We start from the raw sequence: 11,443 nt of genomic DNA on the forward strand, positions 1-11,443 counted from the left end.
CCAAATTAATGCAACACTGGCTCTCTCCCTTCCCCCACACAAAAATTGCTTGTGAGTTACAGAGGTTGGATATGGAAAGGCGGTAGAATTTCTCTCCCAGCCACTCATTGTTTCAATCATAGCCACTCCAATTCCACTTCAGAGCCACCACCAATCTCCTTGCCCCACAATACTACTACCATCCTCTTGTCGATGTTTTGATCCAGCTATCTGATATCTCAAAGCATTTGGGGCAAGTGATGAGAGATAAGGGATCCCCTTCCCCTTTCATGTATGTCTACTAGCTATGCTCTCAATTTGCTACTCAAGATCCATCTCTTGTAAATTAAACCCTCTTCCTCCCTTCTTTGATCCCTCGACGCGCGAAGAGACATCGATCATCCATTGCTAGTGTGCGATCTAGGCTAAATTTTTGGCACAATGGCAACGCAAGCTTTACCTCATGATCAGCATATTTGCTATGTCCAGTGCATCTTCTGCAACACCATCCTTGTGGTATAAATATGTTGGCATAGCTAGTTCAATTCATACTATATATTATTTGGCCTTCCTTTTTTTTAAGATTCAGTTTAGAAATTAACCAACATTTATTTTCTTGAAATATATGATCTAGGTCAACATATGCATGTATGTGATAGTCTGATAGAGGGGGCAAAGTTTCATTCATTGTTGAAGTCTTTTTAGGTTTTCTTCTAGGGTTCTAGCTAGGGTTCGTCTTTATAGCTAGTAAGCTATGTGGAGACTGACCTATTTGACTGGTAGTATTATTTATTGTATACTTGATGATATGACAGAAACTGATCCAAATGTTTATATATATATATATATATATATATATATATCAAATTGACATTTGAATGACACGCATAAACTCTTCAAATATTGATCTTCCACTTCAATGTTGGTCCTACCAATTTTTTTTTTTTGACTTTTGATGTATATTATTATTCTTTGTTTCGTTTCTACTGTTTTTGAGTAATTAACTTCTGCGTGTGTTTGGGCAGATCTCTCTATCCATTTTGTTAGAAGAAATATATAATACAACTTTCACAGTTTTCGATCGTGAAAATTATCCTTGTTCTTTCCAGATTTAGAAATGATTTCCATCATTTTTTCCCCCAGTTTTCTTGTTTCAGTGGCTTGAAAACTGAAAAAGAAGAAACACATATATAACCCACCTTCTTCTTCTGCCTCTTGTTCTTCTTCAGTTTCTTCTGATGTTGTTGTGTCTAATTTCCCTTTTTTCTCACTAAATTGAAAACTGGAAGAGAAGAGATTAACAAAGTACGTAAGCTGCTGTTATTACTTCTCTACGTTTTGTGATATTATCGTATTTTCTTTTGTTTTCCAATGACTTGAAAACAACTGCAAGAAAGAAACATTCTTCTTCGTCTTCTTTTGTGATATTGCTGTTTTTTCAGTGACTTCAGATGGTAAGAATTCTCCTGCTTCATTTTAATTTGTGATATCATTGTATTCTCTTAATTTTAAGCTTGCTTGGTCATGTTCTTCTTATTAGTATTCTCCATATTTTTGTGAGATTCTTGTGCTTCCTTCATTTGAAGCTTCTTCTTCTTAGGACATAATTAATTGTCTTTTCTTCATTGTGTGATTCTTTCCAATGACTTGAAAACTGAAAGAGAAAAGAAACAAAGAAATCTTCTTATTCTTTTTCTCCATTTCAAGCTTCTTCTTCTTCTCATGATATAAATTCTCTTTTCTGAAAAATGAAACAGAAGAACAAAGGCAGGTGTTCATGCATTTGCCCCCATATTATGATACTATTTTTTCCTTTAACGTACAAAACGTTTTTTTTTTTTAAATTCTTCTGACTCATGCTCTGTCACATTGATTTACGAGAGTGAGTGCAACATTTGTTTCCTCCTGATAGAAATTGCCTAAAAGGTAGGCCTTCAGGCATATTTAGCTCTAAAAGTTAGACATCGGGAAGGGAAAAGGTAAAGCTTACACATCAATGCTAATAAATAAGACCACACAAGAGACTAATCATCTTTTTCATCCCACTACACTTATCACAGACCACTAGCCTTTTGCCCTTCTCCTGCTCCTCCTCATGCTACCAAGGCAATAAATACCCTCTCTGTGTTCAGCAGCTCATGAGCAGTACTTCTTATTCCAAAGAATTTAAAATAATAATAATAATAATTATTATTATTATTATTATTATTTCTGCAGGTTTGTGTTCCAGGAAACAGCTTGGCCAACAATAGCATTGTGACAGTAAAATGTGGACATTGCTCAAGCCTTCTCTCTGTGAACATGGGAGCCTTGCTTCAAACACTCACTTTTCATGATCATTTTCAGGTTTGTCAATCTTAATGATCTTTAATCCATCCCTGAGATCAAAGGCAAAAAAAAAAAAATATAAGGTTTTGGTGTTGCAGAAACAAAACATGGCGTCTCATAGAGGGAAAAGGATGGAACATGGTTCGCCTTCCAAAAGCACAAGGCCTTCCTTTCTGTACACAATGCCAAAGGATCAAAAACAAATGCTCCAGCCGCGTAATTAAGCTTCTATTCTCTAGTGTTGCTATTGATTAAATAAGTCATTCGTATTAAATAGATTATATTCGATATTAATCAGCACCTGAGAAGAGACAACGTGTTCCTTCTATGTATAACAGGTTTATCAAGTACGTTATTTATACATACATGCATTTATTTAAATTAATAGTTTTTAATTATTGTGTTAATTAGTAGTTCAAATTATACAGAGAGGAAATACAAAGGATAAAGGCAAACAATCCAGACATCAGCCACAGAGAAGCTTTTAGTACTGCAGCAAAAAATGTAAAAAAAAAATTAGATATCATTTGCATTAAAATTTCCTATATATCTTCTCTCTTGCTTATAATGTGCTAAATAATAGTTTTTTACTATTATTTAAATTTTAGTGTAAATTATATTTTCTAATTAACTTTTGGTTGCAGTGGGCTCACCTTCCTCACATTCATTTTGGGTTAACGTTGGATAGCAATAAGCAAAAGGAGACCGATGAAGCCATTATGGCTGCACCAGCAAGCCAACAATTAGACCATGAGAACTTCTTCTGATAAAAACAAATATATATATATATATATATATATATATATATATATATATATATATATATATATATTAGTTTGATTTGTATATATGTGTGTGGAGAGACATTTTAATCTCTAAGGACGGTATCCGTTGTTATTCTGAAAGAAACTTCTGCATTTTATGTTATTTCTCTCTCTTACTTTTATAAAAATTATTCCTGGGAAATAATAAATACGGTAAATAGCCGGCTAGAAAATGAATATAAGGTATTTAATCAATGCATGTTATTTTAATAATATATGTAATCATTAATATAATTAATATAGAGAGATGATTTTAAAAAAATTAAATATAAAATAGATAGGAAATAATATAATTAACTTATAAAATATAATATTATTTAGACATCCTTAATAATAACCTTAATTAGGAAAGAGTCCAGATTCTAATTATTTATTAGTGTCCTAATAAATAATCGATAGATATATAATTGTCTGAACATTTATATTTTATATATGTAGCTCGGACTTTATTAAGCTTTTCAGGAGGAATGCACATGCACAATTTTGGATTTTTGGCCAATATTCTTTAATTTGGTATACAATGTTTCTGAAAGTATAAATTTGAGTTAAATATTAGACATTAATTAGGCTTGGCCAAATATTAGATCATGAGCTTTTCAGAAGGATGCACACAATGTTGGATTTTTGGCCAACAATCTTGGGTATACAATATTTCTGAAAGTATGAATTTGAGTTACATATTAGACATTAATTGAGTTATAATAATAATGATTAAGGTAGAATGTAACCCTAGCTATGAAATCTTAGCATAGTGGAAATATAATGAAGTGTCAGTGTCAACAGCGATTCAGAATGTGTCAATGACTAGTCACATTTTTCACTTTGCTGGGGATTTCTTACCTCGCCACTCATCCATTAAATTATCTTTTATTAATATTTTATTTTAATAATATTTATTATAAATATTTTTGTTTTATTATCACATCATCGAGGCAACTATTTTATATTCTTTTTTAATCGTATCAATAAACTTTAATAGCGTTTTTTCTATCTACAAATTAACAATTTTTATTTATTTATTTTCCGTTGATCCCCCCTTAAGGCCTTCTCCTTCCTCCGCGCGCTCTCCGTTCTCCCCGCATTTCTTCTTCTTCTTCTTCATCAATTTTGGATGGTGTTCTTCTCCATCAATCGAGGAACTTTTCGTCGTTTCTTCTTCTTCTTCTTTTTTATTTTTTTTTTTTGGTTGTTGTTGTTGCACGCAATGATGGGAGCCGTCTCTTCCTACCCAAAGGAAAAGGCCTTTTTGTGATTCCTCGTTGTTTTCCTCCATTTTTATCGGTTTTCATCGTATAGATCTCGAATGCACATCCGTTCTTGTGTGCAAGATCCATTTCGATCTTAAAGCCGTTGGTTCGGAGGCCATCTCGATCGGTCTACAGGTGTTTGATCTAATGCCGAAGAGACGTCAATGGGACCATTGATTGCTCAATCGGGATGGGGAATCTGTGTGTCGTCCCAAGCTTCTCCAAGAGTGGATTCTTCCAATCCTTGTCCGCTATTCTGTGGCGCAACCGATCGAAGCAAGACGCTCTTCCTGTTTCCAATGGAAAGGGGCAGAAAGGCGAGGCATCCTTGCCCTCGCCCTTGCCCTGCCCAGCTGAACCAGTCGTCGAAGCGCCCCAACTAATCAAGATCCAGGAGAACGGGGCAAAGCCGGCGCCCATTCGATCATCGACAGATCGACCCGATAGGCCCACCCATGCGAAGAGAGGTTCCAGTGTCGCCGGACTGCAAGTCGACTTCGTGCTTAAGCGCCAAACCGAGAACTTGAAGAACCTCTACAGCTTAGGCAAGAAGCTTGGACAGGGACAATTTGGCACGACATATCTATGCGTAGAGAAGGCGAGCGGAAAGGAGTTTGCTTGCAAGTCCATTCTGAAGAGGAAGTTGACAATGGAGGAGGATGTGGAGGATGTGAGGAGGGAGATCCAGATAATGCATCACTTGGCTGGCCACCCAAATGTGATCTCAATCAAGGAGGCTTATGAAGACGCAGTGGCTGTTCATGTTGTGATGGAGCTCTGTGCAGGCGGTGAATTGTTTGATAGAATCATTCAAAAGGGCCATTACACAGAGAGGAAGGCGGCAGAGCTTGCAAGGGTGATCGTAGGAGTTGTGGAGGCTTGCCATTCCATGGGAGTCATGCACCGCGATTTGAAGCCCGAAAATTTTCTCTTCGTTAACCAATTGGAGGATGCACCCCTCAAAACAATCGACTTCGGATTGTCTATTTTCTTCCGGCCAGGTACTATTTTATTGTTGTCGTTAAATTCTAGTTGAAGCTCACGGTGAAGCTTAATTTGCTCCTTCATGTTTATGCTCATGCACCTACACTATTTTATCAAGGACAATTTTTAAAATGCCCCCCAAAGCTTGATTAACTATAAAACACCTCCTAAGTTTCGATTTTGTTGTCAAAACGCTTCCTCTCCATTAACAAATGAATTTTTTTAGGTTGTAGTTTAGAATGGTAAAATAGTTATTTTGATCTTCGACAGGTAGCATTTTGACAACAAAATGGAAAGCTTACGAGGCAATAAGTATCATGCTTTAATATATTTATTCCATATAATCATGGTTATTGCCTTGTTGGATTCATAGGATATCCATCATTTAGGGTAAATCTTGACCATAAGATTGTAAGATCCTATGGTTAAATTAAAATCTTGACTAATTTGACTTAGAGGACAACAGAGTTAATCAAAAGATGAGTTTGCTCTATATAATTTTGTTGTGTTACTTGTTATGAATTGTTTCCTTCCGGTGTATTATTTAGCAGATTCCCCTTTTCAGGAGAGATCTTCACTGATGTTGTCGGTAGCCCTTACTATGTTGCTCCTGAAGTCCTAAAGAAACGCTATGGTCAAGAGGCAGATGTATGGAGTGCTGGAGTCATCATTTATATTCTTCTTAGTGGAGTTCCTCCATTTTGGGCTGGTGAGAAGTTGTTCCTCAGTTTTATCAGCATAGTGTTTATGTATATATCGTTACGTAGACAACACTTTATTATGTGCTATCTTTCTAACTATATTTGTTATACTTTGTCCTTCAGAAACAGAGCAAGGTATTTTTGAAGAGGTATTACATGGTAATGTTGATTTTCAGTCAGATCCATGGCCTAGCATCTCAGAGAGTGTGAAAGATCTAATAAAAGGAATGCTCGTTAGGGATCCCAAGCAGCGGTTGAGTGCCCATCAAGTTCTGTGTAAGTACTTATTTTTATGTAGAGATAAGATTGAGTTAGCTAAAAGCTAGTTTGCTTTCGAAGTTTTATTGTTTGCAAGAGAAAACTATGATGATCTAGTTCTATGGTGAATTGTGTTTGCGGAGCTTGCTTTTGGTTTCCTGTCAGGTCATCCATGGGTGCAAACAGATGGAGTCGCCCCTGATAGGCCTCTAGATTCTGCTGTTCTATCTCGACTGAAACAATTCTCTGCCATGAATAAGCTGAAGAAGATGGCTATCAGAGTAAACTTTTAAAATTGATTTTGAAGAATTCATATCATACTTTTATTGCAACTATGATGTATTTGTCGAGGTAATGTTGTTTTAAAATGGTTTTTCTGTAGGTGATTGTTGAACATCTTTCTGAAGATGAAATTGTTGGCCTTAGAGAAATGTTCAAGATGATAGACACAGACAATAGCGGGCAGATAACATTCGAAGAACTCAAAGTTGGATTAGAGAGGGTTGGTGCAAATCTAAAGGAGTCAGAAATCTATGCGCTTATGCAAGCGGTAAGTATTCAAAGATAAGCAAGCTATTCTAGTGTTAATCACTTCTTACTCCAAAAGCTAGTTAGTTTTTACACTCAGATCTCCTCCTTATCCATATATTTCTTGAAATTTGGAAAATTTTAGGCAGATGTTGATAACAGTGGGACTATTGATTACGGCGAGTTTGTTGCTGCAACTTTGCACCTAAACAAGATAGAGAGGGAGGACCATTTGTTCAAGGCCTTCTCCTACTTCGACAAAGATGGGAGTGGATATATAACTCAAGATGAACTGCAACAGGCTTGTGAAGAGTTCGGCATAGCCGATGTCAAGCTAGAGGACATGATTAAAGAAGTTGATCAAGATAATGTAACCCTCTACAAAACTAACTATCATAAAGATAAGTTTCTCACCTCTGGATATCTTTCATTTTTGCAGGATGGACGAATAGATTACAATGAATTCGTAGCCATGATGCATAAAGGAAACAATGGACTCGACAAGAAAGGGATGCAAGCGAATATCAGTATTGGTTTTAGAGATGCATTGAAGATTGGTTGACAAGGAAATTTTGCTAAGATTTCTTATCATTCTTTTTGTTTCTTTGTTTGTAACTATTATCGAGAGTTTTAGGAGCTAAAGTTGTATTTTGCTGTATGTATGGATGATTATCAGTGCAAAATAGTTTGGAGTTACGTATACTTAATTCAGTGCAAAATCACATAACAAATCGTTTTAATTTCTGATAAAGACGGAAATGTTTTAGAGAATTCACATGAATTCTTTATTTCAATAGGAGGAATTTTTCTATGTTTAAGAGTGAAAAGCACAGAGTACCTCAAAACAAAGATGATGATGTTGTTTTAATTACAGCGTCTGCGATTCGATCGGAGCTGAAGGAGGTGCTTCAGCTCCACCGTCGCCGCAGATGAACTTTTTTGCCTCCGCCACCGCCTCCGCTTCCTTGCTGGGATCGATCAGCTCGACGCCGTGACAGCCGTCGGACTCCAAGCTCGTCACCACGATCACTCCCCTCCTCTGCAACAACCTCGCGAACTCCTTTTGCCGGTCAAGAAGTGGATCTCCGGTATGTCCTCTGACCAAGCACGGCGGGAAATCACGCAGTCCGGCGAATAGCTTCTCTTCGTTCTTAAACGGGTTGGAGTACTCGTGGTCCCTGTCGACGCCCTCCGGCAACGCCAGCTCCCACATTAAGTCGTTCTCCGCCAAAGATAGGATCTTGCCATTCTTCAGCCTCTCCTCGGAATCAGTCCGCTCGATTCCTCCGAAGTAAGGCTGGTCCAGCACCAGGCCAGCGATGCTCAGCGGGGCCAAGGAGTCCTGGATCGCCGCCGCGCGGAGGGCAGCGTGGAAGGCGATGGTCGCGCCCGCGCTGTCGCCCATGAGGAAGCAGCGGGAGAAGTCGGCGCATTCCGTGAGCGGGAAGGGGAGGTTTCCCTCCGCAGAGGCCCCCGTGGCGTGGGCCCGGAGCCAGAAGAGGGCGTCGAGGGCGTCCTCGAAGGCAGCGGGCAGGCGGTGCTCCGGAGCGAGGCGGTAGTCGACGGAGAGGACGACGGCGGGGAGGGCAGCCGCGAGGCGGGAGCAGAGGCCGTGGAAGGGGGAGGAAGCGGCTCGGAAGATGATGAATCCGCCACCGTGGATGTAGACTATGACCGGGAGCTTGGATCCGGCGGGAGGCAAAGAGGGTAAGGGGAGGAAGAGTCGAATACCGGTGCGGCGGGCGGAGTCGAGCGGGAGGTCGCGGCAGAGGACGGCGGCGTCGGAGGAGGGAGGAGAAAGGGGGAAAATGGCGTCTCTGGTGAGGGAGCCATCGGCGTTACGGGAGATCCTCAAAACCTTGTAGGGATCCATGGCGGTGCAATCACTCTTCTTTCCGCCATAAAAGATCGCGATACAGCTTTTAAAGGAGAATTCCATCTGAACCAGCGCCGGTTGTTCAACGGTTACAATTCCATTTTATATTATTAACTAATATTAATTTTTACTTATTATTATTATTATTATTATTATTATTATTAGTCGGATGAAATAATTCAACAGTGTGGATGGTCCCAACCTTTCTTTCAACAAATATTTTTGAATATTTATAGATTAATTTAATGTGCTATATACATGCAGTTAACAAATCTTTATTGATTCTAAAATAATTAGCTACCGTATTTAAATAATTACTAAGTACTATGATTTTTTTTTTAAAAAAAGATATATTTATTTTCTTTAATTCTAGGGAGAATTGACTTAGTTATAATTGGTACGTTCCTTTTTAACGTAGACTAAAAAAGGTACATTTAATCAATTATATTTAATCTTTTGTAGTAATTGGCTATAATATGGAAACAAATTAATAATCTTACTCGATTAATTGTAATCGATTATAGACAAATAATTATGTCAATAACATAATTGGAGGAATAGTTGATACGCATTTAATGTAGATTAAAATTTTAGATTAAATAATTTAATCAATTATATTTAATTATTTTTAATGATTGATAATTATTATATAGGAACAAATTAATAGGAAAATATTTATTAATAGGACAAATTAATAGGAAAATATTTATTAATAGGACAAATTAATAGGAAAATATTTATTAATAGGACAAATTAATAGGAAAATATTTATACATATATAGAAAACTGATATTTTTTTTAACAAGGTACGAAAATATATTTATTAGGGAGAAATGTACTGATGTGCACTATGTACCTAAATATACATATAGTAATATTCATATATTATTAAAAATAAGTCATTTGTTGATATTAGCAGGAAGTTTTTGTAGATTTAGTATAGTGTCTTTTTCGCTTCACAAGGATCAAGATCAAATGAATACTCATATTTTTTCTGTCGAAGAAAGATATATCTATGACCTATCCATGAATAATAAATTGTTAGATATTCTGATAAAAAAATAACAAAATTCTTAACTATTCAATAAGACTTGATCACACTATATATAATGGTCATTAAAATCTTATATATTCTTCTATTATCCAAGGGAATTCTTATTCCTTGTTCTATTATCCAAGGGAATTCTTATTCCTTGGCAACGCACAGGTTATCAGTGCATTTTTTTTTATTTTTTTTAAAATAAATATTTTCTTGAATATAAATCCCAACTACATTATTATAACTCGTAAAATCTTAAAAATTTTTAACTTAAACACTATAATCAAATTGGAAAACCTAAACCCTAGGGTAAAGAATTAAAAAAACTATATTAAAAAAATTTAAAATTATACCTATAGGGTTCAAGCAATTTCCAACCGGATTATAGTGTTCAATTAAAAGAAAAATTAAAATAAAAAAAATTAGGGTGTGTTTGGTTTGCGTGTTTTCATTTTTATTTTTTGAAAAACGCGCGTTTTCTAGAAAATAAAAAATATTTTTAGACATTCTCTATTTTTCTAAAAAAACTATCTATTTTTTAGAAAATAGATATAGAAAATGCAAACCAAACATCAACTTTTTAGAAATACGCATGTTTCAAAAAATGAAAATAGAACATGCACAAATCACATTTACGGGTATAGTAATGTGTTTACGGGGTATAGTAATATATTTAAAATTTATATTTGAGAGAATGTTGATTTTTAAAAATGAAAAAAAATATAAACAAAAAAAATATAATTGCGTATTTCAAGCACCAGCGTTGCATGTGTAATATAATACATGAAATGGACTCTCATAATAAAAATTAATTTAATTTTTTATATCAAATAATAAATTGATAAGAACAGATATTACACTTGATCATAGCCAAAAGGTCGAGAAACATATGCTTTTTAACGTTGTCCGCCCAAGGTATTTATAGAAGCTTCTCCACACACAGTGTTTCCAATCTTAAGATATGGGACTAAAGTGAATCATGATAGTGTGTTAGGGTCGAAATGTGCTAGAGGGGGGGAGGGGGTGAATAGCTCATCGTGTGCTCATCGTCTTGCTTCTTGGTGATGATAGGCAGTGGAAAATACAAGAAATAAAAATACAACGCTAACACGGAGGATTTACTTGGTATCCACCTCAAGAAGAAGTGACTAATCCAAGGATCCACACACGACACGCACTCTCCGCTATGAAAACACTTCTTTACGGTAACTACCGAAGGCGGAGAAACCTATACAGGACTCACACACAAAGATACACAAGAAGAACAAAATACAAGCTGATACAATAGTAAACCTTGCAAGATTTACACGGTAGAACCCCTAGCTTGCCTTTCTTCTTGCGGGTTGTTGCCTCTTGAACGTTGGAAGTGCACCAGCACTTGTTTCCAAGAGCCTCCAAGAACTGGCTGTGAGCTGTGGAGATTTCGCAGAAAGGATCGGAGAAGAATCGGGCGAAAGTCTACTGAAGAAAACGCTCGCAACGGCTTTATCCAGCGCCAACGGTCGGACCCCAATCGATTGGATTGCTCCCAATCGATTAGGGAGACTTTGGATCGATCGGTCGATCGATCCAGAGCGCCTCTGTGCTCTTGGAAATCATTTGAATCGATTGTCCAATCGATTCAACATGTCTCACGATTTTCCAGCGCTCCAATCGATTGCTTGATCGATTGGAGGCTC

The 11,443-nt window shown here is 36.7% G+C and overlaps 3 protein-coding genes and 1 pseudogene across 3 annotated transcripts; 2 read left to right on the forward strand and 2 right to left on the reverse strand.

Annotated features, from left to right (window-relative positions):
- The first annotated feature begins 42 nt into the window (after positions 1–42).
- Positions 43–3,074, forward strand: LOC122004367 (axial regulator YABBY 5-like). Its single transcript, XM_042559267.1, has 7 exons — positions 43–271; positions 369–495; positions 2,197–2,325; positions 2,406–2,523; positions 2,606–2,654; positions 2,736–2,811; positions 2,952–3,074. Exons 2-7 carry the CDS (start codon positions 421–423, stop codon positions 3,072–3,074), a joined length of 570 nt encoding a protein of 189 aa, XP_042415201.1. The 5' UTR covers positions 43–271; positions 369–420.
- Positions 3,075–4,146: 1,072 nt separating this feature from the next.
- On the forward strand, positions 4,147–7,551 carry LOC122005809 (calcium-dependent protein kinase 10-like). Its single transcript, XM_042561014.1, has 7 exons — positions 4,147–5,379; positions 5,928–6,071; positions 6,187–6,339; positions 6,487–6,602; positions 6,704–6,871; positions 6,995–7,219; positions 7,289–7,551. Exons 1-7 carry the CDS (start codon positions 4,569–4,571, stop codon positions 7,409–7,411), a joined length of 1,740 nt encoding a protein of 579 aa, XP_042416948.1. The 5' UTR covers positions 4,147–4,568; the 3' UTR covers positions 7,412–7,551.
- Positions 7,552–7,590: 39 nt separating this feature from the next.
- On the reverse strand, positions 7,591–8,795 carry LOC122005810 (probable carboxylesterase 8). Its single transcript, XM_042561015.1, has one exon. The coding sequence runs from the start codon at positions 8,786–8,788 to the stop codon at positions 7,718–7,720; it is 1,071 nt and encodes a 356-aa protein (XP_042416949.1). The 5' UTR covers positions 8,789–8,795; the 3' UTR covers positions 7,591–7,717.
- A 1,707-nt stretch (positions 8,796–10,502) lies between these two features.
- Positions 10,503–10,655, reverse strand: LOC122007527 (annotated as a pseudogene).
- Between the last annotated feature and the right edge of the window lie 788 nt (positions 10,656–11,443).

The sequence above is a fragment of the Zingiber officinale genome, chromosome 7B (assembly GCF_018446385.1).
Source record: "Zingiber officinale cultivar Zhangliang chromosome 7B, Zo_v1.1, whole genome shotgun sequence".
Lineage (NCBI taxonomy): Eukaryota > Viridiplantae > Streptophyta > Magnoliopsida > Zingiberales > Zingiberaceae > Zingiber > Zingiber officinale.